The following is a 12,699-nucleotide window of genomic DNA, read 5'->3' as shown; positions in this document are numbered from 1 at the left end:
TTATTTTTATTTATTTATTATTTTTGGCTGTGTTGGGTCTTCATAGCTGCGCGCAGCTTTCTCTAGTTGCCGCGAGCGGGGGCTACTCTTCATTGCAGTACGTGGGCTTCTCATTGCGGTGGCTTCTCTCGTTGCGGAGCACGGGCTCTACAGCACGCGGGCTTCGGTAGATGCAGCACGTGGGCTCAGTAGTTGTGGCTCGTGGGCTCTAGAGCGCAGGGTCAGTAGTTGTGGCTCATGGGTTTCGTTGCTCCGTGGCATGTGGGATCTTCCCGGACCAGGGCTCGAACCCGTGTCCCCTGCATTGGCAGGTGGATTCTTAACCACTGCGCCACCAGGGAAGCCTGGAAACGAGATTTTTGAGACAAACCTGATTTTTGAGATTCCTAAAGCTGAAGTATAAAGTTACCCTGGTTTTTCCTTGTCTATTTAGTAGAAAGAGCTGTGGTCCAACCTGGCTCTCTGCCATCTCTGTGTGACACAGGAAAGTCACTTTATCACTCTGAGCCTGTTTCTTCATCTCTAAAAAAGACTGAAATTATGCCTATTGCTATCCGCCATAGGTAATGGTAGGAATCTGTTCATTATTACTTTGAAGGAAAGTCTATATGGAAGAATGTTCTAAGGGCTTCCATTTTTAGATGAGCTTAGGAGGACTTTGGTTTTGACATCTGAGTGTAATCAATTCCTACTATTCAATTATTTGTTTTCAGGGCACCACATTTGTATGCCTTATAGAACCCACGCTTGGACATGCTGACATCAGGCTTCAAGACAGCTGAGCCCCACTAGACACCCAAAAAACCCATGGCTCTGGTTGCATCTTTCAACATGACCAGTCCGCAGTAAGTAGCATTGGGATCGGCCCTCTGTGGATACTGAGTTGGCACATCAGGATTGGGGGTACAGCCAATAGCTCCTTCCCCAGCCCTGTAGAGATGGAGGGGCTCCAGGTGGTTTTGTCCTTGAGCCTGACATTAAAATAATGTGTTAACATCTACTTTTTCTCAGAGTTACCTTATTCATGTCATCTCATTTTTTAGTTCAAATAGGCAGAGGAATTCTGCAATCCAAAACTGGGATTGTAATCCCATTGCTAATCCAGTGGGATTGCTAATATCAGATTGGCCGAAACAAGTCTCATGACTGAACACAGCACCAAGGGTGGGGAAATATACTCTTCCCTTTGATGGGAAGCTCCAAAGTCACGTGGCAAAGTGAGGGGTGCAGAGCAGAGCCACTGATACGTGTTGTCCACCATACTGTTCTTCATATTCAAGACCAGGGAATAGTCCCAGTACTCAGGCTATAACTGTGAGACTTTCACTCCCCCTAAAGGAGGCCTTGTCTCCTCCCGCTGAGATGATCCATGGCCAGAGATGGTGCTGGGCCACCATGACCATTGGCAAGAGGGGAACAGAGGGCAGGAAGGCAGGAGTAGCTTATTCCATGCTTCTCAGAGCCACATCCTGTTAGTTTCAGAAACTCACCCCAGCCCTCCATGAATATCTCATTGATCAGAAAGCTCTACGTGTTCAGTTTGGCAGTCCACAGTTTCCAAAAGAACAAATTTGACCCAGCATCTACTTTTTGGGAAACATCTGGAAGAGCCAGGATTCCCCCCAGGAACACCCACACTTTTATTTCAATTGTTGAGAAACACAGAAGCTTCACATCCTGTGACTGTTCTGTCTGAAGATCTTGAGTCATTTTGTAAATGCCACACCATGATGAGTACTATTATCTGTGCTTGACAGGTAGCAAAGAGCTAAGGTTTAAATAAAGCCTACAAAAGAGAAGTGGGGCATTGGAAATTACTTGGTGAATTCAGGTAGTTTAGGCAGCCAATCTGTGGTGTTCAAGGAAAAATCCCACTTTTTTCTCAATTATCTGGGATGATTCAAGCAAAAGAGAAGTAGGCAGATTCAGTTCCAAACTTTCTGGATAATTGCCACTGTGTATTATTGGTTAGCTTTCAATGGTGGTTGGAAAAATTTACAATGTAGTACTGTCCAGCCAAGTGTAGGAACTTATCACTCCAGAGCCCCTCCCACCTGCTCCATATTTCTCACATCCATGTCAGATCACAGAGAAAGAATAGAGCCTCTATTCCACCTCCTCATGCTTCAGCTGGAGAAACTGAGGCCCCAGAGGAGGTCCGCAGAAGTCAGCATTGGAATCGGCACCAGAGCCCCTGAACAGTTTATCGCAGACTGGGCTGCATTACAACTGGCCTCTCAGTGTTCCCTCAAATGTTTAATTTTTACTCCTCTCCACTGTTTGGCCAGAGACACAAGACCCAGCCCCTCAGATTCTACAGATGAAATAGGGTCAAGGATGTGTTGGGGGAACCAAAGATGGAAGCCCAGGAAGTTAAAGGAAAATGATCCAGCCCACCGTCTCCTCACAGTGTAGCTGTTGGTGTTTGGAAAGAAGAGTTCTTAGTTACTGAACACACTGCAGGATGTGTAATGTCCCCTTTCTTAGTTAGGTCATTAGTGACCTCCTTTGGTAATGTGACAGCCACAAATGCCTCCACCAATTGTCAAATACCCCTGGTGGGCTGGGAGGTAGTCCTGCCTCTGGTTGAGATGCCCTGTAATGCCAGTGGAGTTGTGGGTTACTTGCAGTGCCCTAGGTGAGCCTGATGGTAACCTAGTAGGAGACCCAAAACCCCTCAGACATTTGTTCAAGTGAACCCCATTTCCTACTGTCAACCTTATAAAGGGAGCTGTAGTAGGACCAGTTTAAGTAGGAAGGGAGTGGCACCCAGAACAGCTGGACCCTCCTGTCCTCACGGTCCCAAGGCTCACTTGGTCCCTACAGTCCTCCAGGTCAGCTCCCCAAGCACCAGCAGTACATCCAGTTGTGAACAAACACCTCTCTTCTCTATTGTGGTACAGATGGTAGAAACATTCCCAAGGACCTTTACAAAGAAACACGGAAGACAATTTAAAAGAATGTATTACTCCAACGTAAAGTCTAGTTATCGAGAAGACTAAAAGTCTAAGTCCTGGCTTTGCTGGTTGGCAGAGTTTCCATCTGGGTCTTTACCTCCCTTTGATGAAGGACTCTGCCCCCCAAACCTCATATTTTAAGATCTGAGCATGCTTCCACTTTTCCCCAGCTCGTGAGGGAGATGCGGCCGGTAGGGCCTCAGTCCAGTCCCTGGGTTGGCCAGCGGGGAAGAATGGTGACCTCACACTTCCCCTGCCCTCCTCCAGCACAGATTCTGGTGCATTCTCCCTCTTTTCCTTGGGGAATGGAAAAATCGTTTTGTTCTTGAGGGATGACTCTGCCCTGTTGCCATCCCCAACTCAGGCCTGCCACAGAAGGAGGAACTTCCGAAGTTGAGATCATCTCCCAACAAGTAGACGAAGAAACCAAGAGCATTGCTCCCGTGCAGCTGGTGAACTTTGCCTATCGGGACTTGCCCCTGGCTGCGGTTGACCTCTCCACGGTGGGCTCGCAGCTCCTGTCAAATCTGGATGAAGATTACCAAAGAGAAGGGTAGGTGTTGGTACCGTTGAGTAGCTAAGACGTCTCTTGCATAACTCCCTGGGTTTCCATGGGTACCTACAGCGAGGCAGCCCAGAGGTGAGAGGTGCTGAATAGTAAGAGACCAGAAGTTCACATCAGGCCACTCCGGCTCTTCTCCTCAGATATTGTTTCCTCAGAAAAAGGCTGTGGGCACAGAAAATACCTGTTGCTGCTAGACAACCTATTAAGTGACATTTGCTTGGAACTTGGGGAATTATAAAATTAAACGCTGTCACACTGCATAATAGCCCATCCAACCCCCAATCTGGACACCTGGGAATCAAGAGACCAACAGGATTTAGTGTGACTCACCCAAGGTCTCAGTGCCTATAAAGAATGGATTTAGAATATACTTTCTTTTTATCACGTCTTCTTTCACCAGGGACGAGATGGGGAAGAAAGCATGTGTGCAGTAACATGCTAAGGGTGGGAGGGAATTTAGCACCATTCAGCCAGGAGCTTTGCAGACCTTATAAAGGTCTGCTGCTTTTTCCAGTGAGAACAAATAGCATATGCTGGCTCCTGATTCAAAGGAGTGGCCCCTACCTACTCCTACTTAACTGGTCAATCAGATTGGATGCCTTTGTTCAATCTGGACAGGGAAGACACAGCAGTGACACCCTCCATTCACGTGGGGGAAGCTGAAGGCTGGACAAGGGCAAGAACAGGTCCTGGGGTCACAGGGCAGGTCAGACTTTCCCCAGCCCCACCCTGTTGCTCTTAGATATAGACTTTTAAACATTGGCCAGGACCTTGGGAGCCAGTTCTGGGCTACTCTCCTTCCTCAGATGCCACCGCTAAATATTTTGGAACATGCTGACAGCTTTGAATATAAAAACGAAGGGTTGCCAGGTTATTTTAGAAGCAAATGAGAAGCCTTAGCTACAATTAAATTTTCAGAGCTTGGATTCCCTGTAAGTGTTTTTGAAGGGCCTCCCCGCCTCCCTAAGATAAATTGCGTAACAATTGTGAAACCATACACCTTTTGCAAAAACTTCACTCCAGTGGCTTTCTCTGAAAATATAATTTTTTCCAAGTACTGTGCTTAGAGTCAGCAAGACATTGGAAACAAGGGTAGGCAAATGGGTTGGAAATAGTTGAGGGTGGCCTGGCGGAGGGTGGCAGCATTCTGAGCATGGGCAGCACCATCCGACCACAGGGCCAGCTTCTCCAGGTCTCCAGGTCCTTGACTCCGCCAGAGATGTTGGCGGTCAAGCCTTCCTTGAGCACCTGGCTACTGTGCCACTGCCCTCTGGAGGTCAAAATTGGTAGTGCAGCCTGGTATCCTGCCCCAGCCATTCTCATGGACTCATTTCCCGCCCCACCAGCCACCTTTAGGCTCTTTTCAAGTTTATAGTCGGAAGGCAAGGAAAGAAGCGGGAAGACCTTGGAGGATCTAGTTCCAGACCCTATCCACACCTGCACCCTGGAGGCATACGCACCACAGGTGGTCCAGGCTTTGGGGGCACCACTCCTTAGCCTGAACTGGAGAAGGCAGAGTCCCTGCTTTGTCATTCCATTTGCTTCTGAATCAGGCCCCTGCAAGGTTTCTTCTGAGCAGGGAGAATACAGATGGGATGCCTGCAAGGCAGAGAGGCTCTTGATTTGGTTTGGGTCTCCAGGTGTGCCCTGGAAAGCTGCTCCTGTTGGGTAAATAGGAAGCAGCCGGGTGAAGAGATTTGCTTCGCTGCTGGAGTTCTCGGCAGCCGGCTCCATTGGCAGCTAGAGGGCTTCCTGGAGGAAGGAAGAGCAGGCACAGGACACAAGCCAGGTGACAAGGAAGCAGAACAAAAGCACACTGTGAAGGGGGGAAAAAGCCTCTCTTCACAAGCTTCTTGGCTTTTGCTGCATTTCCTGGGGTTTTCCCCAAATTTCCAACCTGGCCCTTTCTGAAATGATGCAAAACAACACAATTTACAGTTCTGGTAGGTCTTCGAAAAGCTTTGGTTTAAGTCTTGTCAAATACACCTCTTCCTACTAAGGGAAGTGTTATATATAGGAATGAATCTTTTCTGTAGGAAATGAAGGGACCTCAGGGACCCCAGCAAGATAGTGCCCAGCCACCCCACCATTCACTTCTTTTGAGTTCAGTGGTATTTCAGTGCTTTTAAGTTTCCCAGAATCTGAGAATGTTAGAGCTGGAAAAATCCTTAGAATGTATATATTGTAAATATTCTAAGAGGATAGCAGAGTCCAGAGAGTGGAAGGAACTTGCCCAAGGTCACATAGTGACAGAGACAAAAATAGAGCCCTGGCTCCTGATCCAGCCTGGCACTACTGGGCTTCCATTTGTCACCTGTCCCTTTACAACGTCACAGTTGTGACTATGGTTAGCATGCATTGTACATGATACCACTGTTAGGCTATACTGTCAAAGGCCCTTAACTTTTTGGCATGCAGTCACTGAGATGTGGGTAAACCCCTAGGCACAGGTGGAAGAGTTTCATCTGTCTCAAGCTCCTTGACTTTCCTAACAGTGCTTTGTCCTTCTCGTGGACCTGCCTAGCAGATCTTAAACTGCAGAGCTATCTGTTGTCTACCCTCTTTGCTTCTACACACAGACTGCTGAGGGCTCAGGTAGGAAAGTCAGACAACTGTGCAGATTGGTGCTGTTTAGTCTGGTGGGTCTGCCATAGCAAAGGACCACAGACTGGGTGGCTTAAACAACAGGTATTTATTTTCTCACAGTTCTGGAAGTGTGAAGTCCAAGATTGAAGTGCCAACAGAGTCAATGGCTGGTGAGAGCTCTCTCTTTGGGCTGCAGACAGCTGCTTTCTCGCTGTGTTCTCACATGGCCATTCCTCGTTGTGCATGAGTGGAGAGAAAGAGTGAGCTCTGGTCTCTTCCTCTTCTTATAAGGGCACTAATCCCATCATTAGTCATTAGGGGCCCCTGACCTCATCTAAACCTAATTACCTCCCAGAAGCCCCACCTCCAAATACCATCATGTCAGGGTGGGGTGGGTGCCGTGCTTAGGGCTTCAACATACGAATTGGGAGGTGGTGGGGGGAGGACACAAACATTCAGTCTATAAAAGCACCTCCCAGACTCAAGGCCTCCAGTCTCAACTTGCTTCTCAGTTTTGCCTGACAGTTCTCTGTGGTCCTGGTTAGCTTTCACTCCTGGTCCCCAGGTGGCCATTTCAGATTGTTTCCATTTCCCCCAAGCCTTCTCTTGCCTCCAGCAGATGACCTCCTCTCCTCCTTCCCTAAGAAAGTAGAAGCAGTCACAAATGAGTTTCACCCCACCCCTCAGTCCCTCGCTTCCTCCCTTCTAGGGCCAACCTCACCTCTGAGTTCTGATTCCCCTCCCCTCACACTTTCTCATGAACTGTGCTGCATCAGTTGCATCCTCACACTGACTCGTCACACACTCAGGTCTCTCACATCCCCCCTTGACTCCACGCCCCCCTTAGCTGCCACTATCTCTCTCTTCCTCTTTGCAGCTAGACTTCTTAAAAGCCTCATCTGCACTAGCCATGCCCCCTTTGCTCTCTCCCATTCATTCCTCAGCCTGCTGCAGTCCAGCTTTAGTCCCATCCACACCGTGGAAACTGCTCTCCTCAAGGTCATCAACGGCCTCCGTGTTGCTAGGGTCCTTATACTGTCCTCTGTCCAGCATTTGAAAACGTCATCCACTCTCCGCCCTTGAAACACAGTCTTGTGTGTCCTCTGCTCTATCACACTTTCTGGATTTTCTTCCTACCCCTCTGGCTGTCCATTCTAGGCCTTTTAAAACTTGTTCTTTCTCTGCTTTGTCCTTAGATGTTGGGGTTCTTCGTTTTCTGTCTTTGGCCAGTTTAGCTCTACTAATTCTACCCACTGGGTAATTGCATCCACCCACATAACCAAAATTCACATTCTTCAGCTTGTAACTTTCAAAGCTGAGTCTCTAGCACAGCTGCTCGCTCTCTCTCTCTCTCTCTCTCTCTCTCTCTCTCTCTCTCAAACTGCTGGCTCACATCCAACTACTTCCTGGACATCTCCACAGGATCCCAGACACACCTAGAATCCTAACAAGTGTCTGTGGAATTATCTGTTCTTCTACCTCTGAGTTGGCTGCATATTTGAGCAAATATTGAGTAAATGTTCTTGTCTCCGCCCAAGTCATTGCTAAAAATAGCCTTTTTGGTGACAGCACTTAAATCCAGCCTGAGGAACCATTATCTGCCCAACCAGGACTTCTGGCCATCTCAAACCCAACAAGGCCCCAAACTAAACTGTCTTTTCCCAAAACATATTCTGTCTGGCCCCAGTCAGTGGATCTAGACTTACCTGGCTGACCTCCCCAACCCATTACCAGAGGGAGTCACATGTGCATGTTGGCTCATTTCCAATGACCCTCAGCCTCCTTCCTGCCTCAACAGGAGCCAGTGGCTTCCAAGACACCAAAGATCCATGAAGCCAGTCGGTCAGGCATAGTCACCACTGGAACTTGCATCCTTCTTCCTCCCCTGCTCTGGCTCCCTCTTGTCCATGTTCCCTGCCCATGAAGCCGCTGACACTGACAGTGTCCACTGTGGGAACACTAGTGCCCAGTTCAGGGCCTTTCAGAAACCACAAGGCCACAGGATGCCCATGCAAGGTGGGCAAGAAAAGCCTCCCCTCCCCCCAGACTCTGTACCAAGCTATCAGTGAGCCCAGAAGTGTCTCTGCTTATGGCCACTGCTCTGGTCCTATTTGCTTCTGGCCTTCACTTCTCTACACCCAGGTCTCCGGTTCAATCCAAGGGGCTGCACTGGCACATCATGCCAGCTACACCATCACCATCATCATCATCATCATCATCATCCTTTCCCTCCTTGCATCTTCTCCCCAGCCATGCTCCTCCTCCTTCAATAGTGGTAAAACACAGATCTCCATGAATGTCTGCAGATGTGAACAGACAGAGGAGGGGGAAGGGGAACAGAGGAGGCTCTTGAGCACTTCTGAGCCCCAGCTGAGCCAGCCACAACGCCCCACTACATCGGTACCCTGAGAGACCAGCTTAATTCCTTCTCCTTCGTCCTCATGTTCTGTCATCTCCAAGTCCTGTACCTTTCTACTGCCCTAATATCTCTTCACTGCATCATCCTTCTCACAAAGGATTGGTAACCCTATCAGCCAGGTGCTTTGGACTGCATACCACAGGAAGCCTATCTCAGACTCAAACAATGAGGGTTTTCATCAGCCCATGGCCCATGGAGCCCAGAGCTAGGGCAGCTTTGAGGTTGGTCCAGACCCTCAACAGTAGCAACAAGGACCAGATTCCTTCTATCTGTCCACTCTGCTGTCAACAGTGTTAGCTTTATCCTGATGCTGTAAGGTTCCCCTTATTTTTTGAGAGGGCTGCCCTTGGTAATCTGGCCACATCCTTCATACATGTCTGGCAACAGAGAATGGCTACCCATCATTCTCTTTTAAGAGCAGCAAAGAACTTTCCAGGAATCCTTTAGTTGCTCTCTCCTCATGTCCCATTGGCTAGAATTGGGTCACATGGTAAGGGGTATGGGAATCCACAGCCCAGTCAGGGCCACCCCTTGAACTGTGTCATTTCCCAAAACACACTGCTGTTACCCCGTGGGTCAAGGGTGGGATGGATATTGGAGAATTGCCCACAATACACCACAGTCTCTAAGAAAGCGAAGCCTCCATTCGTAGCTTTTGATCCAGAATTAGAGCTTCCCTTTTTCCTTTCTAGTCAGTGTTCGACTTGGAAAAGATCTAGAAGCATGTCTGCCTTCTCAGACTGTTTCTTCAGTAACTTGGTTGGCTCGATTATTTCGCTCAGATACAGTTTGAATTGTGTCCACTATCCCAGGGGACAACGCTTTGTGTTTCCATGTAACCAGAGCCCCTTCTGCCTGGTTGCCTTTGGACATCACCCCGTTCAACAGTGGGAAAGTGAGACACAGAACTGCATCTCAGTGAACCAACTGTCCACCTTTGGAAGAGGGACACTGGGTTTGCAGGAGGCTGACTCATGGCACAGACTGGGAGTTCTACTCTTTCTCAACCAGCTACACTACATTGAAGGCCTGGTTGGTTTGCAGGGTCTGGGCTAGACAAGAGGCCACAGCAGACAGAAAATTCGGAGAAGCGCAGAACCTCCACCCTCGGGAAGCTCACAGCCGATAGGAAAAATGATGGTGACAATATATGTGTGAGGAAGGCGGCGAAGGCAAGGGTCATCACCCCCTTTTATAGAGGAGACTCTGTGGGCCACATCGAGAGATAGTGCTACCCATCTTTTTAGTGGAAAGAGGGTGCAGAGAGGGTCATGGAAGGGTAGGTAGGATAGTCTTTGTCAAAATATAAAAACAAAGTAAGAAATGAAAGATATTCAGCCTTTTGTAATTATTTACATTTTAGGGTTCTAAGAGGTCTGACCTGGTTGGTCAGGGCCAGACTCCCAGATGGGAGAAGCTTGGAGGAAGGCTGGGTAGACAGAAAGGGACGTTATTGCTTGGAGATGATGCCAATGGCACATTTCTGCTGGAACTTAACAATCAGAGAAAGAAAACCTAATGGTTTTGAGATGTCAGGCTAGGAAAAGATGACAGGGTCCAATATAGCAACATCTTTAAATAAGGACTGAAATAATTTTAGATATGCCAGCAAACAAAGGCTGGAGGCAAAGAGGGAGGAGGGGAGGTACCCCCTGAGCCATAACCCCCAATTCCCTTCTCTTTTCCCATACTGTCCAGCCCAAGGACCACCCGCTCTGGAAAGTCTTCTGTCTCCCACCCCACCCAGGCCAGAGCCTCACCTTGGTGCACCCATAGCCCTTGACCTTCTTCTATCTCAGCACTTGTGACACTGAGCTCTACTCTGTTCTCAAGTCTGCCTCTGGTACTGGACCAAGTGCTCCCTCAGGGCAGAGATCAGATCCTTTGAGCCTGGAACATGAGGGGTGTTGATTAAATGAAGGAATGACTTGAGCGAGTGAGTGGATGAGTGAGGCTGGGTTAAGATAAGGATTAGAAGAGAAGCGGAAGGCCACTTCCATTTGGGGAGAGTTGGGGGCTGGCTCTAGACCTGTGTGGCATCCAGGAAGAACCACAGGAAGGGACCAGGCTTCTCACTCCCCACAACTCAAGGCCATGGTCTGTGGCTGGCCCACCTTTGAGCATCCCTGCTAATTCCACACCCCCTCCACAAAGTCATCCTAAAAGAAATAAATCAGATTTGCCTCAGAACATGCCCACTTCACTTAGTACAATCTTAGCATCCTTTTAGAAGAAGGGAAGGGTTTGGGGGGTTTAGGGTTAAAAGGCATTTCCATCCCTGCCATGACCTTGCAAGTGCAAAGTCCAGAAGTTCTGCATCACGTGGCTTGTGAAGTCTTTGATTCATTTTTCCCTCAAGGAAGAAAACAAGTTAAAAAGAGCTTCCTTATTGCATTTGCTTGATGCCAAGCAGATTTGTCTCTAATAAAACTCTGCCTCTTCCTCTGGCACACCAGCTGTCCCTGGACCCGAGCTGACCCTGTGACCCACGACTCCTTATATTTTTTGTAGGCTTAGGCTTCCATGAGGGTTCTTGATGTCCCAACCAGGAAATAAAGGTTTGATTCAGATCAAAAAGCATTTTCTGGTAAGCACAGGTGAGCCTATTTCCTGTAGTCCAAGAACTGCAAAGATTTTATATTGATTAAGAAGGCAGTAAGTTCACAGATAACATTATTTCTCAGCGAAATAAACCTCTTGTCCCCACCTACTCACAGGGCAGGGTGTACAGCCTCTGGAGAGCACTAGGTGGCGGCAGAGCACCTCTGACCACCTTCGCGTGGGTGCGTGAGCGCTGCATGGAATGGGGTGGGGGACTTGAAGCCAAGGCCAGGTCGCCCAAGGAAAGTGAGCTGACTTTATGGGATCTGGGGGTCTCCAGTCATCTGCGGAGGCCCTTGAGATCTGAACTTTAGCCAAAGAGAAGAAGAGGGAGCTGGCCATCCCGGGATTTGCCAAGCCACATCTCAGAACCAGAGAGAGCTGGACAGAGAAGTGGGCGTGGGGTGTGCCTGAAAGCCGTAGCCCACTGGTTCCCACCAGGGTAGGAAGCTGACCTCATTCGGGCAGCCCTGCCCACAAAGCATAGCGTGAAGGAGACTCTCAGGCTTCTGGCCACTTCCCAGAATTGAGGACTCGAGGTGGGAGAGGGTCTTGTGGCCCCTTGGTCCAGCAGGGCCCCACTCCCTCCCCTGAGTAGGCTTGAACCCCATGGAAGCCCTTCAGAGATGTGTGGGCAATGCCCTGGGTTCCCCCAAGTAGGGGCAGCCAGTCGATGGTGCGTATTAGCCATTGTGTTCCCAGAGGGGGGTTGGTGGCTCGCCAAGCGGGGTGACAGCTCCTGGGCTGGGCTCTTGCCACCACACCCTGCTGTCTTTCCCAGCGCTTGCATTTCCCAGGGTGCAAGAAATCTGAGATTCTGGAACAGGAACATGTCAGACTCCCGTGACCCCAGCTGCACACAGCCCTCCTCCCTACCTCCCCCCAAGGCAGTGGGGCTAACCTTTAGCTCTGATTGCAGAACGGAAGCTGCTCGTATGGGAACTTCAATTTCTTCAGTTCTCCCAAGGGCTGGGAGAGTCACCTCTGACCTCCAACCTGAGAGTCCTCGTGACTGCAGTGTGTTGTGTGCTCTCATTTCTGGGTGTTTTGTGCTGCTGTGGCTTGCCTCTTGGAATTGGGTACAGGAACAAAGGGGATGCTTGACAGTGCTTTTCCTGCTCTTCTGGTTCTCCCTGCGAGAGTGAGAAAGGAGTACAAGGGTGTCCCTGTGGGTGTTGGGTTGATGGTTCTCATGGGTGGATATTTGTCTCTCTGAAGAAGTTCTGCACATGTGAGCTCATTTCCCTCTCCTGCCTTTTCCTCTCCCTTTATGTGTTTAGCTTTTCAGGGTAGTCTGGGGCAAAGAGCTCATTGCATAGTCTGAATTCACTTATAAGGCTGCAGGCTCCATGCGGATGAAGGCCCTGAGCACTCTCCTGTGCTTAGCGCCCAGTAGAGTGCCTGGCACTTAGTGGGCATGTAATGACTATGTACAGAATGGAATGGATGTTGGAACTGCCCATATTTAGATGATTAATCCCTTTTCTAATGCTCACAGGCCTAAATCATCATAGTAGATATGAATGGTAGCCGTGCAGTAAGCGTTATGTTATGGGCTTTACATATGTTAT

At 49.1% G+C, this 12,699-nt stretch overlaps 1 protein-coding gene across 1 annotated transcript in view; it reads left to right on the top strand.

Annotated features, from left to right (window-relative positions):
* Positions 1-719: 719 nt before the first annotated feature.
* TMEM266 (transmembrane protein 266) overlaps positions 720-12,699 on the top strand; it is an 88,515-nt gene continuing 76,535 nt past the window's right edge. Inside the window, exons 1-2 of the mRNA XM_027123713.1 lie at positions 720-845; positions 3,322-3,510. Coding sequence (XP_026979514.1) covers positions 808-845; positions 3,322-3,510 — 227 coding nt within the window. The 5' untranslated portion in view covers positions 720-807. The remainder of the gene's footprint in view (positions 846-3,321; positions 3,511-12,699) is intronic.

The sequence above is a fragment of the Aethalodelphis obliquidens genome, unplaced genomic scaffold (assembly GCF_003676395.1).
Source record: "Aethalodelphis obliquidens isolate GAN/ISIS:26980383/991018 unplaced genomic scaffold, ASM367639v1 scaffold26, whole genome shotgun sequence".
Taxonomy (NCBI): Eukaryota; Metazoa; Chordata; class Mammalia; order Artiodactyla; family Delphinidae; genus Aethalodelphis; species Aethalodelphis obliquidens.
Note: the sequence above shows the minus strand (reverse complement) of the source record. Positions and strands in the feature narration are given on the sequence as shown.